Source organism: Amblyomma americanum, chromosome 6 (assembly GCF_052857255.1).
Source record: "Amblyomma americanum isolate KBUSLIRL-KWMA chromosome 6, ASM5285725v1, whole genome shotgun sequence".
Classification (NCBI taxonomy): Eukaryota; Metazoa; Arthropoda; class Arachnida; order Ixodida; family Ixodidae; genus Amblyomma; species Amblyomma americanum.
Window position 1 is genome coordinate 26671787 of NC_135502.1, and position 18294 is coordinate 26690080.

At 51.2% G+C, this 18294-nt stretch overlaps 1 protein-coding gene across 1 annotated transcript in view; it reads right to left on the bottom strand.

Moving 5' to 3' along the window:
- Positions 1-9754, bottom strand: part of LOC144136468 (uncharacterized) — a 44863-nt gene extending 35109 nt beyond the window's left edge. The window contains exon 1 of the mRNA XM_077668815.1: positions 9304-9754. Coding sequence (XP_077524941.1) covers positions 9304-9611 — 308 coding nt within the window. The 5' untranslated portion in view covers positions 9612-9754. The remainder of the gene's footprint in view (positions 1-9303) is intronic.
- Positions 9755-18294: the final 8540 nt, after the last annotated feature.

Here is an 18294-nt window from a genome sequence, read left to right on the forward strand (position 1 = left end):
AACCAGGATACTTAGGACCGTTTGCAATTTTTCCTGCTTTGTGAACGCTCAGCTTTCGAAGTGCAGACAACTTACAAATATGACAAAGCTTCTTTCTAACTATCTGAAACTGACACGAGCTAACAGCTGACAGACAGCGTTTCTGGAATATAGGCTGGCAGGCTTACTATGTGAGATGTAAACGATCACAAATTTTGTCGTGCTCCAGCGAGGGGTACCGGCGGAAATACGGAGACTCGTGCTCAAGAAAAGAGGTGCTGTACACGGACAGACGCTGGGCTTTCCAGTCCAACGTCCGCCCGTCTCCAACGCCCATTTGCATGTGTACGCGTATTTGTATTTCCACACAGACGCGAGCCTTGGGAAATGTGCACCCACGTTATTAGACATTTCCTGCCTGCAGTTCAAGATGTGAGCTAAGATAAGAATATCATTACTGGCCAGAAGTTTACGTTTCTCTCTTAAATAGAGAACAGCAGCACGCAAACAATGAGCTTCCCCCTCTTAAATAACTTTTTAAATAATTCTTAAATAACACCTTCCCCCTTCTTAAATAACTGCACCGGTTCGCAGAAATGTGTTCCATTTCATCAAGAGCTCGACATCTATAGGGTAGCGAAAACATTCGCCGCTGCGTCGTAGCGACATCGTAAACATTTGAGCTTCAGGTGACACAAGGTTCGAAGACAAAGGGATAAAAGGTACACGTGCGCTGTCTCATCACGTGCAGGCGATGCTGGCGGTGACTGGACGCCATCTTCTGTACCAGCCGGTTTCGTTTTGTCCATTGTGTCAACGTGAAGAAGCTCGCGTTAACACCTTTGTGTCAGCGCGAGCTCCTTTCCTGCTCGTATTGCGGCGCTTGCTTGCCACACCATGTCTCGCTAAGAAAGTTTGTGCCCACGTACACAATTGAACACCTCACAAGCGCTTCCGCGGTCCCCGGTCTCCAGTGTAAGGCCTATATAAGCGGCGACTCGATGTCAGCGGTCTGCTGGCACCGTACAAAAAGTCACTAGACATACCGCGGCCGCAAGGAAATCGAACTATTTGTTTGTTCGCTGTGCCTATTTCAAACAACGACGTGCTAATTAAAGGCTTCTGTACCACGGGGAACTAACCAACACAAGACAATGCGCGAACAAATGACAAAAAGAAATAAATTTCGACCTTGACTACTTCCTGTGGCACACAGGCGTGGTGGTACATCTGCGGTGCTACCGGATACAACTGCAGAACGAGGCGGCTCATGTCCCTTAATGAGGCCATCCGGCCAATGGCGTCGACTGATTTTCAAGACTCAGCGATTAAGTCGTTGCTGACCCGCTTTAACCCGCCACGTACCCCCTATGATATCTAGCAAGCAGGTCGAAGCGATTAAGTCATTGTTAACCCGCTTTAAACCGCCACGTACCCCCTATGATATCCAGCTAACAGGTCGAAGAGGATTAACCAAGACGTCCTGAGAATCGGTCGACGCCTTTGGTTGGAAGGTCTCTTTTGAGGAGCACTTGCTGCTTCGTTATTTTGTTGCAGTCGATAATGACAGAGACAGTGTGTCTACACTTCTTTCCAATTCAGCCATAGATAGCGTTCAGCAAACAGGATACGTCGCTCTGTAAGTATAGTCATGGCTACTTGGGCAGTTGAGGTGAATAGCAGGGCCATCTGTGAGGTGAGTAGCAGGGTGGTGGTCGGTGACGCATCGGAAGCGGGTGTCTCTATCGCAGCGCGGCGCGAGAACGTGCACGTATGGAGGCGCCACTATCAGCAACAGAGAGATACGAGGCCTCGCTTCCCTTGGGGCTCGTACGCACTCTGCCCTCGACCCGGACTGCCGAGTGTGACGCACGTCAAGGCGCCGCGCGTGGGCGCATCCGCGTTCACGACGGCCGACACACCGCCCAGGCAGGCGCGATAGCACTGCACTGGAACAGTGGGGGCACTGCCCACAAGGGGCGCATATACAAAGACGCGGCGGCAACACACCCAGCGGCTATGTTTGGCCGTTCTTTATTTTTTATTTTTTTTCCCGCTGCGCCTTATACAGCCACAGCGGTGGAACGCACTCGGAGTGCACTGTATTCGGGGCTGGCATTCAAAGAAGAGCTTCGAAATGCAAGGACTCGGGAACTTTCATTGCGAAAGCATTATATGGCTCATTAGCAGCAGTGGTTCGAAAACCACAATAAGGTCACCGTGGCGTCGCGTGACGTCAGCAGTAGACATGAGGTTCCATAGCGCACAACAAGGAAGGGACACAGCACGAGCGCTCGTGTTGTGTCCTTTGCTTGCTGTGCGCTATGGAGCCCCATGTCGATTTCCCACTATCCCGAGCCCTAACCTTTCTAAGTCAGCAGTAGACTATGTAAGATAGCGATTGCTAGAACAAAATGAAGATCAAATTTCTCCCGAAGGTGCGCGGAATGGAACCAAGGACCTTCGGGCTGCGAGGCGAACACGTAACCCACACGCCACGAACTTGCATTGCTTCTTGGCGGATAAAGGTGAACCTAGTGTATGCTTCGGCTTACGGCCATATGCTAATGAGTAGGTGTGTCGTTATGAAGGAGGGAGTATTGAATGAAGCTCGCAACAGAACTCGCGATAAGACAGTGCTTTCGCATTCAAAGCACTTACGTATACTTAAGTGTCCTCCATAATGTTTGTGTGCGTGTGTGTGTGGCGGGGGGGGGGGGAAGACTTCAAGTTTGTTTTGTAAGTAATTTCGTTATTATGCCATGTTTTATTTACATATTACAGTTTCTATTGTTTATGGTTTTTCTTAAGTTTCACAGTTCAAAGGTGTATTAGTTAAAGAATAGAAAACTTAAATCGAAATGGCCAGCGTTATAAAAATGTACGAACGACGAGTGATCGGCTGCATTGAAAAACTTTGCGCATAGTCTGTTTCAAATCTGTTAATCATGCTCATGAGAAGCTGTCAGACAATCGACGACTTTTGTTAAGACATGACTAGTTTAGGTTCTTGGTTACATGACAGGTTACATGGCAGGTTTAGGTTACTCAAACGGGACGCTTTACGACTGGCTACGAAGCCAACTAGCTCAGCTCCCCCCCCCCCCCCACCCCCCCCCCCTCGTGCTTTACAATAATATCGTCCCAGAATGGAAGCGTTTGTCAGAAGTCTGATCTGGGTGCAAGCAAGGAGTTGGAGAATGAGGGCGCTGCTTCCTCTGGAGAAATGTTCATGGGGCGACAGCGTCCTCCTCCCCTCTCCCCCCGTTCCAGGGTCACTGTCAAAAAGTCGGTAGCTCAGCGTGATGTCCGGCAAAAGAATCCTGAATCGTTAGTTTTTCAGGGCTCAGCACCTTCTGCACCTTTCGCTTTTCACGCTTGGTCTCTTACACCGTGAATCGGAATGGATTCCATGAGAAGGCAAGAGTAGCAGAGTGCGGCGAAGTGTCAGGTGGACACATAAGTATAATAAGTTTGCGGGGTAATGTGGCCGGCGACAGGTGGCAAAGGACAAGGCTTATTGCGGTGGTCATTGCTCCTCTTTGTGTCCCGCTGCCGTAGATGTAATTGGGCTGATGATGAGGATGATAAATATATGTCATAATGCTGCGAGGACGCGAAGATGGTTCAGTACGAGTAGAACACGGCTTCCCTCCTCACGACAGTTGCTTGTCATCCGTTCGGTATCCGGCACACGTGGTCGCCCTCACCAGCGTCAATGTGCGCAGCTCCCGCGTAAGCTGTACTGCGCTGACGTTACCCGAGGGAACATGTAGAGTACGCGGCCCACCTACAGAAGACGCCTTCAATTTCCTGAGCCTTAGTTAGGCACCGGATGCCTACCCTAATCACTGAACACAGCTGAACACCGTTCCAGCCGCCGTCGCTAGAGTCGCGGAGCGTCAGCCTACTCAGGGATACGCTTTTACACCTCAGGTCTCAGTCGCGGACGGGCCAAGGAAAGCGCCTGCGTGCGCTTAACAGCGACGAAAACGCGAGACTATAGGCGTCGCAGACCGAAGCGCGAGTGAGAGTGTCGAACCACATTTCCAATATCTCCTGTCCGGACCTAGCACCTATAATTCTAGAGGAGAATACTTGCAGCCTATCTGCAGCCTCTTAGTTTGCTGCCATTCACCGCACTTTTGCTATCGCGCATGCGCTTGTTCTACCGCTACGCAACCAAGAGCGAGGTGACTGCGCGTAACATTAAACTAATTCCCTTGCTCCGAGTACCGCGCATCTGCAAAAAGCCACGTTTAGGCCGTTGTTAAGCGGTAACACGCAGTCAACGGCAAAGTCCCGATATAGCCCGCTCTGTGCATACAAACAAAAAATGAGGTCTTGCACCTTCCGCCGCCGATGTTTACGCGTCAGGACGAAACGCGTGCTCCTCTTGCAGCATAAACGTAAAGACTCCAGAGTACGCTCGTAGCAGCACGAACGCAAGCAAGAAGCAGGGACCCAGCACGGGTCTGTTGTTTCGCGAAGATTTCAACGTTGTTGCTACGCCGTCGGCGAGATCAAACGGACTGCGCAGCTACGCCTGTGTGTGTGTGTGCGGGGGGGGGGGGGGGGGGGGGGGGAGCTCGCGCGCTAACGAAGCGCGGTACGGCAGTTGCACTGTGCCTCTCCTCCTGGACGCGCTCGCTCGAGCTCGGAATCGCAGCTAAGCGCGAAATAGCAGCGATAGCGGGCACGCGGTGCTGTGCTCGCGCGTCATCGGAACCTTAGTCTTGGTCCAGCTGGTTGCCCACTTGTGTTTACTCTGGGCGATCTCCCTATCAGCGCGCTGGCCCTCCTCCCGCGCGGTTCACGTGCAAGATTGCGACGCAGCGCGCCCCGCGTAGCAGTCGCGATATCGCTGGTGCGGCCGGGGCGCACGTGAGCGTTGCGGCACAAGCAGAGTTCCGGCGGGAGGCTGGCGATCGGCCACGTGAGCGCATCCGCGTGCATGCAGCGGCGCTATTCTGGGAGTGCAGAAAGGGGGGGGGTCCGAGATCAAGCCTACGGCGCAGGCAGGTTCAAGGCCGGTTATTGGTTGGCGGAAAAAGCTCCGCTGCCCTCATCCTCTCTTTCAACACCTGTATGGGGGACTCACAGCGTGGCGAGAGGGGCGTTGAATGTGATTCAGGTCTGCGGCCTCTCCGCTGACAATGTTCGCCAAGGAGAATATGTCATCCGTGGCGATCAAACCCTAGTGAACTCAGAACATGCGGCTTGCGTTGTCTGAACGACGGGACTCCTATAGAGTCAGGAGGAAAGGGAAGTGTACGTCCTACCTCACCGGAGAATGGGTAACGCGTGACGTTGAGAGCTGCGCGCGAAAGCACAGAATGAACATCAAGAGCTCATTTGCTGATTTTCGTGAGATTTTTCAGAGCAGGAGCACTGCGTGGACATCACGACACAAACGGTATTAATGACAGAGGTCCGGCAAAGCCAAGCAGAAATATTCGAAACAGAGGAGCGCAGAGAGATATCCCTGCCGGAAGGGAGGAACACGGGAAGAGTAAAGAGCTTAGAGCACAGTTCGCTTACAGGGCAATTTCCTTGCTTCCGCTGGCAGCACACTTCTCGGCTTTCTGACTTCGCAAAGATTTCTCCCATTCCTTGCTTTTTCTTCTCTTCTTAGTGACCAGAGCATGACGCACATAGCCAACACTCGGCCAAGCTTGGCCCTATCATCGAACGCACTTGGAGCGCGTGCTGCCTTGGTGGCGTCGTACTTGTGAGCAGTGCTTTATAGCCGAATGGCGCAGCAAACCGTGAACGCCGCTGCTTTTTAGGAAGCTCTCTGGCTACCAGTGGCCCACCAAAGAGCGGTAGGGGGGAGGGGGGGCGAAAGGAGACTGCACTTTGAAACAGAAAAAAAGGCAAAAAAAGCTACCTGATACACACAACATTCACTTAAGTATACTCGAGCAATCTCGGCAGCAACAAAGGACGGCATGCAGCTACCTTTCGTCGGCACATGCTTCCCGAGATAGCGCCCTCGCCGCGGGGCACGTATACATGCCGGGGAGAGGTTCGGGGATCAACGACCAGATCCGGACAATTAGGCGGTCCCTAAAACAATGAGCAGCGTGGAAAACAAACGCTGTGCGCAGCGGACTGTGTTACGCTACAGCGGCGGCGCCGCGCGATGGGCGGACGTTCTAAAGCGGGCCCGCCGCACCGGCAGCAGGCGCTTAACGAAGGCCGAGTCGGGCAAGAAGCGGCGGCAGCTCATGTCGCGACGACAAAGCGTCGCGGTGCTTCGTGGATGTTGTCACCGAGTGTGCGATGACAAATGACAGAGTCATCAACACCCGGCCTACAGATGGGTGGAAACACTCTGCCGCCCTCGCTCATGTCCTACCCTCCCCACTCTGTCGAAAACTCATCCGCATCTTCCTCTGGTGAGATGAGGCCGAACCGAAATACTCTTTGCAGTGGCGCGTCTTGTGTGCGCAGAAAATCACGTATGCCCCGAGAGAGAACGTGGCAAGTGCATGGATGACTGTAGCAGCGCTGCGCCGATACTTTCAATAACGCTCGTCATGCGGCATGGTGAGATCATATTTTGTGTAGCGATAATGGCGCCGCGGGATAATTTGAATGTTTCCAAGTTAAACGATTCGGCACCAGAAGGGAGATGGTGGTGACGTTAAGGCGCAGGCAGGATTAATCTCACATCAATCATGCCGGCAATTTTTCCGCCTTTTCCTAACTTCTGAACGAAAGTATCTCCTTAAACTGCCCAGGAAGCCTCGGAAAGCTAGTTTCCCATAAAAAATTTGGAGGACGCTCAAGCCAAGGGGTGCACGAAATAATAATAATAATAATAATAATTGGTTTTGGAGGAAAGGAAATGGCGCAGTATCTGTCTCATATATCGTTGGACACCTGAACCGCGCCGTAAGGGAAGGGATAAAGGAGGGAGTGAAAGAAGAAAGGAAGAATTAGGTACCGTAGTGGAGGGCTCCGGAATAATTTCGACCACCTGGGGATCTTCAACGTGCACTGACATCGCACAGCACACGGGCGCCTTAGCGTTTTTCCTCCATAAAAACGCAGCCGCCGCGGTCGGGTTCGAACCCGGGAACTCCGGATCAGTAGTCGAGCGCCCTAACCACTGAGCCACCGCGGCGGGTAGGGTGCACGGAACCCCATCGCCCGTTCGGCGCGACGCGTGGCCTGTTGGACAATTGGAAGGGACGCCTGTCTCGCATATCTCGGTGGACACCCGAACCCGGCCGTAAGGGAAGGAAAATGAAATGAAAATTGGTTTTAAGGAAAGGAAATGACGCCCGTCTCACAATTCTCGCTGGACACCCGTACCGCGCAGTAAGGGAAGGAATTACGGCGCGGCTCAGGTGTCCACCGAGATGCACCATTTTTCGCTTACGGCCAACGCCGCCGACGCCGACGACACCGGCTTTTCTGCGACACGAGCTCCTTACCGCTGCCGCGTTAAAATGTCAAAAGTAGCCATGCTGCCACAAGCCAACGGACAGGTGTGCGAAAAAAAATTCAATGCTGACACTTGGTATGTCAAATTGTCGGCTGTCGTTAAGGCTCCGCGGCAAATGTTTAAGCATTTTGTTCAATATATACACAGTACTATTTACGTCAACGAACGCGCAGGAATTGGCTCGTGTTGAAACGCTGTTTGATGCTGATGCAGAAGCAGGAACGAGAAGCTGGGCGGGAAACGCTGACGTAAGCAGTCGCTACTTTATGGAAGCCGTATCTAATCGATCGCCGTTGCAACCTTTCGAAGTTCAAGAAGCGGCACTGGAACGCTCCCAGAAGCCGCCGCTACTCGCTTGTGTCACACGCGAGCAACCATCGTGGAATTGATAAAGGTCAGACCGCTCAGAATGAAGCTTATCAACGCAACGTATAGTTACGGCCTAGCAACGCCGGTCGCTCTCATCTCACCGGGCAGTCGATTTCAGGCACGTGGTGCAAGTCGCAGTGTACACGACAAATCCACTAGCGCAACCCGCAAGTCATTAAGTACGGCGGGTCGTAGCTGATTCAAAGGAGAAAACAATGGACGCGACCTGACTGAACGTGGCAAAGATTTCAGGATACAGTTGAAGCTGTGATTCGATCACAAGGCAGCTCGCAGTAATGAATTCATGATCTTCACTTGGTCATAAGTCAGCCACGCCCCAAGAAAACTTGATATAATCGAGTGCACTAATTCTCAGGAAAATGGAAGCACAAACTGGATTCCAAGAGAAGGAAAGAGTAGGAGGGAGAGGCAGATAGGTGGGCGGATGAGATTAAGAAGTTTGTGTGGACAGGGTGTCAGCAGCTGGCACAGGACAAGGATACCTGCAGAGATATGGGTGAGGCCTTTGTCCTGCAGCCGGCGTAGTCAGGCTGATGATGATGAAGACGCCTGAATGCCGCACAGCTCTAACACGTCTACGGCAGCACACAAAAAAATAATTTGGTTTGAACGACTAAATCGGCGGTTAGTACTGCGGTTGTTATAACGGCGCTGCTCTGTACAACAGCACCTGTGACCGTACTTTTTTTATTAGTCAGCTTGTTTATTGGTTCACATTCATTTTCTGTCCTTCGGGGAACACCAAGCCCGGGTCCATAAAGGAGCAGCTACAACGAAGATAGTCGGTCAAGTATTAATTTGCACAAACCTTGAAATTTGTTTATGCTCCTCGTGGCTGGGATGGACCGCTTTTCACACTGAGATGGGTTGCTAATATCCCACTGACGGCTAATGTCGTTTGTCAGAGGAAGATACTTTCGATTTCATTAGCCTCCGTGCGTCCCCGAGGCTCCTCGGGAACCAAAAAGGTCGGCGGTGACCTGTGACGTCAGCACCGCACAGCCCGCCGATTGCTTCCCGAGACCGGTCGGACCCTCTCGGAGCCAATCTCTGAGCGCGACTCATACGAGCAGGTGGCGCGAGCACTGACGTGAATGCACCCGTAGGCGTCAGGACACAATGTGAACTGGCTGGCTACACGTCAGTCGAGTGGCGCGAAAGCCAAGAAAGCATGCATATAGACGCGGAGGGGGGGGGGGGGGGGGGGGGGTGCCGTTGGTGACGACAAAAGTCATAAACTGCACGTCTAATGTTATTTCTACGCTTCCTGCTACGACAGGCGGTAGCAGCGCAAGTGGGAAAGGACGTAAGAAATGGCCCCTTTACTATTCGCCAAGCATGCACTAGCTAGACTGGCCTGGCAAATGCTCTATTCAGACGCCTGTCTAAGGGCAGTACAGTGGCATCGGCATAAACGTTTCTCCGCCGTTAAGTAACACCCCGCACCCGTCACAGGTGGGAATGAATTCGATACGCACCGTATTCGTTCCTTTCTGCAGTTGCTCCTCAGAAGAGGATCGGACGGCGTGCCGGAAGCCATGCTGCGCCGCCGTGTGCATGGGCGAAGAAGAGGCAAGAGTGCGCAGGCTGTCACCTGCACAGACGAGGAAGAGAACCAAGAAGAACATAAGGGCACGAAGCAGTGAAGAGGCTGGGCCGTTATCTCATCGCCGCCGCAAAAGAAAAGCACGCCGGCAAAATAAAGCGCGCGTAGTGACAGGTGTGGTCGTGCTCGCAAGGCACTGGCAATCTGTCCTTTGGGGACCGATCCGTCCGCGGCAGCCATCGCCGACGCTTAGGCAGGAGACGCTGCCGAGCACTTCGCATTACTTATGCCTCTCAATTGAGCATTTGTCCTCACAGTGCACGATGCACGGTATTTAGTTTGGCAGCGTGTTTCCAACGTCCACACTTTTGCTGCCCAATGAAAACAACGTATATCTGAAATTGCAGGCTGTACGCCTACAAAAGGCACGAGAAATTTCGCACGAGTTTTTTTTTTTTGTCTGCTGTCTGTTCGCTAAACGTGGAAGTTAAGTAACTATAATCGGATACAACTTAAGCCTGCAGTGAAGCTCCGCCCACATTCAGGATCGCCGCACAGAATTCCTACCCGACACAAAAAGTAGTCCGCAGTGAAAACTTTTCTTGAAACCTAAACAAGAAGCTAATCTGAAGAAGAAAAAAAATATGCTATAGAATTTTGATACATGGCTTGTTCAGTAATGTCAAACGTAAAAAAAAGCTGATTATATTTACTGTTGTGATTGGCTAGCGTATTAATAGAGAACGCCGCGGACCGTGGTCCCGAGTCACAAACGGCTGATTTCTTAATTGTGTCCTGCTATATTGCTCCTGCTGTTTGGTTTCTATCTAAGGGCGTTTTAAAATTATCAGGCATATACAGGGCTGCACCTGCTTAGTAAGCTGCAGGATCGGCATTTAAAAACACGACAGATATATGTTACACTTGCTCCACATTGTCCTCGAGCGCGCAATGAGCAAGAATACGTGGGCTGGACTGCCGTCAACAGGGAGCAATAGTACGCATTGCTTCACCTCCTGCTCCAGCGCTGCCCTCAAGGCGACGGCTGTGAAAAAGCGTCTGATTGCGCGTCATTTGGTAACTTGGATAGAAACTGCGCGCGTCTGCTCAGACACAACTTCTTTCTCTGGCTACCTCTTTCGAGGCCACTTCAGACAATAGACATCTACCAGGAAAACGCAAAGGGCTAGCTAGCCTCATGAGTGCTAAGAATTTGAAATCAAAGGCTCGATAGCAGTTCCGCCTCAATGTGAAATAGTGAAAAAACTAGCCCTTCGCGTGCATATTGCAAGTCCAGCTTTCTCGGACACACTTTTAATTGTGGGGCAACTGTGGAATATTGTAAAATACTGTTTGAACATGTTGATGGGAATGGTCTCATATTCCGGTACATCTGTTCTGCACACGCACCAAGTATATAACAGGGCCATAGAAAAGCAATGGGGTACGTTTTTGGCAAGAAATGGCAGAGGGTTCCGCAGATATGTTGATCGTATGGTACAATTCTAAGCACTTCTAAGATATGCAAAAAAAGTAGCGTTCATAAACATCTCCCCGCTGAAAAATTTCGCTTTCAAAGATTCCTACCAGTGGGTGATATACCTCCTAACAGCTCATAATAGCTTTACCTGGTGATGAAGCGTGCGCGGGATATCTGATGCTGTTTGGTGCTTGCGGCATGCACATACTCTGTTCAGCCTCAGGCCTAGCTGCTGGCAATGACAATTAGACGAAGGCAGAATACGCATTCACAAGTAGTTCATATATCAAACATTCAGGACCGCTTTCGTTATGAGTGTCCGTCAAGAACGCTACGCGTTTGTTCAAGACGGGCATGCACCATTCACCGTTAGGGATACCTTCATTTGCAATTGAGAGAACAATCAAGAGTGCAGTGAGATGGTGCGCGAAGATGTTGATACTGGCGACCTAGCGTACTCTTTTACACGCTGCAGAATATGAGTTATAAAGTGCTGGCTGCGCTCGCACCGACTAGTATGCCGACGGCCATAGGAAATCAGTACGGTGTAGCAAACATTCGAATTTCCCGCGGTTATTTCTTATTGATGTTCAGCGCCATGCAGTACATGGCGGCAACCCAGCAAACTAGAAGCGTTTGCCCAGACTTTCCGGGATTGCAGGTGTCCACAACCTTACCGTTAGCCACTTCCGTTCTCCTCCGCTCCGTACGTCACACGAGTACGCGCGAGCCCCACGACAGCGAGAAGCCCATACGACCAGGTATCGACGCGCATCCAATGGGACGAGGTGTCCACGCACGCGCTGTCCAGAATGCTAATGGAGAGGAGTTCGTCCGCTTAGCGGTAACGCCAGGGTTCCGCACACATGCGAAGAAGCGCGCCGGCAGGCCTTGAGCCCGAGAGGAGCGCGGTCAGCGCCGGTAATAGGCTGGACGCTCGCCAGCCTGTCGCAACGCGCGCGCACCTCGTGACACCGAGTGTCTCCTTTCTTCGCTGTGTCGCCACAGGCCCGCGGCTATGGGGCCGCCGCAATATATACGTGCTGAAGGAGGGCATTATCTCAATCGCGCCCCGGGGGCGACGGTGGCGAAGAGTTGCGCGCACGTCGCCGCGTAGTGCGTGGCGTAACAGGCGCGGCAGCCCGTTAGGCGCAGCTTCTATTTCCGGTATGCCGAAGACGAAAGGGACTGCGCTCCAAGAGAACGCGAGCCGTCCGGTACAGCGACTGCCGGAGGCGATGCACAGGCGCGGATGGTGGAAGGCGCTGCTGTGCGCTCGCGATTCCCTTCCCTGGCTGCGTTGCCGCCGCTGCTTGCTGCTGGCAGGAACTGCCGCAGCGCCACGTCGTGTCCGTGTGCGACATTACCGACCAATACTGCATCCTCGTGCGAACAGCTCATACCTACGAGTGTCTGCTAGCCATCTCGCAGGGAAGTGCTCTAGCTCCTCAGAGTGACTGCTAACGCCTGTCAGCGACTGCACTTCAACGTGCCTGTAATATTCGACAAAATGACCACTCCCCTGGACTGAGCGCGGCCATGACACGAAGGAATCTGCTAAGTGGCAAGTTCTATGCTGATGAAAAAGCCTTGTGCTGCTGCCTTCAGGCTGAACGCACAACTAAAAGCAACATTGGTTCTGAAGTGATACATAAGTGCCAACGTTTGCGTCGGAAATGCAAAATTGAACGGCAGACACATCACAGCCAACGCCCGTCGTTTTTCTTTATTTTTGTGTATACGTACACGTAAAGGTAGCGTTTGTTTTGCTGTAAAAACAAATCTCTCTTACTCTTATTCGTGCATCCTGCAAGGCCAGTATAAATGAGGAGCACCGCACACAGCGCACGATATGCCAGCCACCACTTCAGGCTGCACGTCCGGCGCTACCGCGACCGTGGCGAGGTTTTCAGCACATTCTCTATTGGCTCCACGCTTGCGCAATGCGTTCTCCAATTCTCTGGTGAAAGTGGCGAAAGGCGGAATCTTATTCTGAGTTTCACAGCAAAAGATGCCATTACGCAACAGAACCCACCAAGGATGTCGAGTTCCGTTGCGTAATTAAGGATACCTTAAGCAACAAACGCCACTGGGTACGTCTAGAGAATGGAAGGGGCCGGTTACAGTCGTTGCCTACTTTTTTTTTTTAAATCCTGTTCAGTTGCATCACAACTAAATAAATTCAACAATGTCGAAGGAATGAGAGCGACACACGGCAAAACGTCGACATGGGCTCATCCAGCGTACTCAAGTTTCGAAACCAAAGATTTCGCTGAACCGTTGCGTTAATTAGCTACATGTCAACTTGTCGATGAATAATCAGAAGAAATAAAAAAAACTCTTGACTCGAGCCTGTTTCCTCGCCGCTCATTTCCACTGAATATTTCTGCACGCCGAACGGCCGAGACTGATTCACAGCGCTAGTGAGACATTAGCATTCACTCCCGTCGCCGCGTTTGTTCCTTTCCTGCCTTCGCTCCTTCTGTATTCTTTCTGCTCTCTCTCCTTCCTCTGCTGCAGCATTCGCCGCCTCGGTGCCAGGCTGTTCGCGCCGCGTGGGCGGCCGGAAATGCCGGCACTGCTTTCACCCGCATATCCTCGCCCTCCTCCTTTTCCTCTCTGTACGGCGGCCCCGTCGGGTGAATAGCACGACAAGACGGTTGCAACGGCTCCGGCAAGAGCCCTGCAACAACCGCTGCCGGCGGCGATGCCGACACCTCCCCTGAAACTTCGAGAAATATCCCTCCTGCCGGGGCGAGGGGGCATTGGCGAAAACAAAGCGAAGAGAGGGAAGGAAAGAAAGTACGGACACAAAAAACAAAACAAACGCAAAGACGAGCACAAAGAAAGGGGAAACAAAATGACTTGAAAGACGTTTACGACCGTGGCAGCAAAAGAGTTAATGACCACGGCGAGCGGAAGTCTTGGGAAGCGGAGCTGCGCTTTGCACTTAGAGGACTTTATTTTGTGAGGATTCTTTCCCTCATTGTTATTCATTATTCCCCGCCGTTTCATTGGCCAGCCAGCACCACCTCCACCACATGTTATGGTAGCAGAGCCGGGGAACGGCGACGCTATATCACTGTGCCTTATCAGCCCTGACGTCGAAGGAATTGTAACAAAACAAAGGCTAATAGAAAACGATGCGTCGCGTTCCTGCCGCCCCTGAAAATGCAAAGCATCCGAGGCATGCCTTGACCGACGGTGACTGCTGACAAACCTATACGTCGCTTTCACCAAATCAGTGCGGCAGCGCACCAGAAGCCAGGGGCCGTGCAGTTTGGTCGCGGACTGAGCAAAATGCCTTTTTCATACGAATGCCAGTCAGGACTGTGCAGCGTTTGCGTGCACTGGGCAATCTTGCAGTCGTTCTCATGTGCCTATAGCATTATGAATTCGCTTCCAGCCCACCTGAGGCGTTGTCTCAGAATTTGTGGGAAATAAAATATTAGAAGCGTTCAGCCGACGCCAGCGAATCATGGGTCGAACTGTGAAAGCATATCGGACGGAGAGAGAAGTCAATGACTGACTAGCGCCCGCGGCTTCAGCAATCACAACAGCAAAACGTACGATAGCCAAGAATCCCATCGATCACGCACACCTGTAACGTGCGAACAGTTTCGAAATTCTGCCTCATTCGGCTGGCCCCGGGAAGGCCCCTCTCAACGCTGAGAGATTTCAGCCACGTAGATTAGTTCACAAATCAAACCTGTCTTAGAAGGAGCAAGTTCATTTTTAATTCCCTTTGTTCGAAAAGCCGAAGAGACCACCGCCTTCTCATCCCTGTCCCATCATCGTCCACGTGTTGTTACGTTAGCAACTCTGAATGATCGCCAGTCATGGGAAGATCACCCGTGACACATGCTTCGCGAACCGTGGTAATTTTATGCCCGCGCGCGTTTGCTTTATGTAGTTTTGTACTTCAATAAAGCCATGTACCAATCACACCGCTGGACGTGCGAATAAGCAGCGAAACGTTTCGGGTAATCAGCGCTGCTTGCGCCGCTGTGTGGCAGTTGGGTGTGAACAAAGGTGGCGTGCCAATCGGCGCGAGGAGCGGAGAAAAAGCATCGACGCAACATTGGCAATGATAGAAATAAATGGCCCAAGAAAAGGGATCGCCATGCTATCAAAGCTGTCAGGTGTAAATACATGTAGGCGGCAGCGTTGGCAGCTCATCCGAGCGATAAACGCAGACTGCGAAACAATAATGCCAAACATGAAGGCGGACCGGACGCATTTCTGGTCGTCGACTACCAATTTCTGGGTGGCTAAACTACGATGGAGACAGAAAATATTGGTTTGAAAAAATAAAGGAAGGCGAAAAGCCGAAAGCATTGTTCGAGATGGAATAAACAAAGCCCGCAACGACAGTAGCAGCAATGATTCCTCAAAAAGCGCAGTAAAGCCGCCTGTGTTGACGCTACTCGGGATCAGTGCCCGATAAACGTGGCACACTGCTGCAGCACACAGCTAGGTGCGCAAAGGCACAGTCTTTGTCAAAAATATGCACCCCAAGAGGTTTGCTTCCAAAGCGTGTAGCGGGGCTCTTAAGCACATTTTACTGTGCCAAGCTTGGCAGTGCTGAGGGCCTAAGTTCCTCTTGCCTTCGTAACATTAGGGCACCTGTGTATGCAAGGGGAGCCGCGTTGCATGGCTCGGAAGCAGACCACTTGGGCTGTATACTTTTGAAAAAGACTGTACGTACTGCAAAACTATTGGAAAAAAGTACCTTCCAAGTTCACAAAAACGGGCTACGTACTTTTTCAATAATTATTCGCAAATATGCTTGAAACATACGCCTGACCAGATTACGGGGCCTCTAAATCGGCGCTGCACAGCCATTAAAACGACGTTCTAAATAAAGTAAGTATTGGTTAAAATGAAAACCCTGTACGTAAAAAGCTAGACAAACCGGTGCCAGCAATGACGAGTGCTCTTCGCTGAACGTGATTTCATTTATTTAGAACGAAGTGAAACCAGGAAAAAAAAACGAGTTTCTAAGCGCCTGGCACAGGCACGTACGACGGAGGTGCCTACGAGCACTGCAGAAACGCGCCCAGCGTCACTACAGAAAAAGGCGCAGAGATCAAAGAACTCAAATATCGCCGGCAGGCGGTCGGCCAGGAACGCGCAGACAGGCGGCATAGAGGCGCCGGCAGCAAAGGTTTTGTTTTCGCGCGTGTTCGAGAAACCGATGCATCACAGCGTGGGGCACGTCTGAATGGGTGCTGCAGCGGCGACACCCGCCCTCACCGCGCGAGGAGACGCCAGCGCGTTATACCAGAGTCGTTCACGCGCTGAATCAAACGAAACGGAGCGAAGGATGATGAATGCCCACCTGCTGCATCGAGCCGCGCATGCGGGGACAAAGATGAAGTGCTCACACGCGGACGGGCCGAGTCGCTGGAGTAGATGAATGACACCAAAGAACACAAACAATGCGAACAAGTCGGTGCGATCTTCGTAGACACAAAGGCGCGAGGGTACGCTTAAAGAGCTCGCGCTTTGCGTGACTTGAACTCATTGGCGCAGTGTCTGTAGTAACGGACTGAGTTTAATGGGTTACAATGAAAGGAAAGTCGCGGTAACTGCAAAAACTCCGCGAACACCTGAACACCGCGTCTTGAGGGTTGAGATGCATGGGGAGAGAAAATGGTGAAAGGAAAAAGCCTCCAGACAGCTACCACAGCTGCAGCGCGAGTAAGATCGGAGTGCTCTCAAGCGAAGGAGAGTCAGAGAAAAGGAGTAGAGATATTCATCAGAGCTACTGCGTTTAACGTGCATGCTTCAGAAATAAAGTGCTACGCATGGCATTACCCTCTCCAGCGCCAGCTGCGACCAGCTTATCCCCGCAAACTTCGTCATCTCATCCGCCCACATAGACTCCCTGTCGCCCCTAGCTGTGTTTGCACTCTCTCCACTCCTTAAGTTAACCCTCAAGTAATCCTCTCCATCCGTTAACCTGTCTTCGCATCAGATGCACTGCCCGTGCCAATTTCCTTTTCTTATCTCAGCTAGTTTATCACTGACTCGCGTTCTACAAGTTTCTGTCCCACAGGTGAGAACTGGCCAGATGCAACTATTACATACTGTGCTCTTCAGGGATATTAGCAAGCATCTATTCATGACCTCAGTGTACATACATGCCAACAACCACCACATTATTATTCTCCGAGCTATTTCAATCTCACGGTCCGGGTCTTCGGTCACTACTTGCTCTAGACAGATTACCTTACCACTTCCGCCTGTCGCAAACTGTTGGTCCTTACCCAGCCAGGTGAAAATTAGCTTTATTATTGCGTTAGCATCCGAGGGGTCAAAGAAAACTTGAAACGGCGACCGCCGTCTGTTAGTAGACAGTGGCCCACCTGCCTGCCCGGACGTATACGGACGAACTTCGTATACTACATCGGATATAAGGAACCTTAGTATGCCACCTTGGATATAACGACCTTTATAACTCAAGCTCGGATATTACCACCTTTCGTGTGCTTACCTCGGATATGACGAACCTTCCTGTGTCGACCACGGGTATAACGAAATTTCGTGAGTTGATCGCGAACATAACGAACTGGATATGGATATAACGAACTGTTGACCTCGGAAATAACCAACTTTCGTATGTCAACCCCGGACATAACGAACGTCTGGCTGCTAACGCATTCAAACGATCCACCAAGGATCGCCAAACGTTTATGTTAGTTTTTAGGCGCACCATTCTGCTAGGAACAAGTAATTAATAATTTGCTACAATCCCCTTAATTACGTAGCTAGGCGACGTCATCGACAATTCAGAGGCTACTAAGTTGACCTAGCCCATTCTCATCCCCAACTCTTCCAAATCCTATACTCCAAATACCTCTATAAAACGCGGTGAATAGCGGCGCAAAGATTGCGTCGCCTTGCGTGACATACTTTCTGATTCCTATTTTATCACTTCTTAATGTGGAGGTCTGTGCTCACTGTGCAGTACGTGTAGACTTTATCTGCGTCCTCTACATATAAATCTTCCACACCCTGGGCGCACAATGCCTGCATGATTAATAATATTTCTATCGAAGCAAATGAACACGATAAATTGTTCGGTTTAACGCCCTGATGCGACACTTGGGCTATGAGGGACTGCCGCAGTAGACGACTCCGGGTTAATTTCGGGTTAATTTAGATTAATTTTTATTTATTAAAATAATTTCTCGCAATCTACGAACGCTACATAGGTGCACTGGTTGTGTTCTGTGCATTTCACGATAGCAATACGGCTCCCACTGGAATTTGTGCAGCGTTAGTCGCGGCTATACGCAGATGCGCTCAAATACATGACGAAATGTCTGCAGAAATGACGTCATCACTAGCCGCATCGCCCACGTTCCGCTGGTACGTCCTTAAAGGCTACAGCACACCCAGTCCAGTGCAATGCTGGTCTTCGTCAAAAAGGCTGTT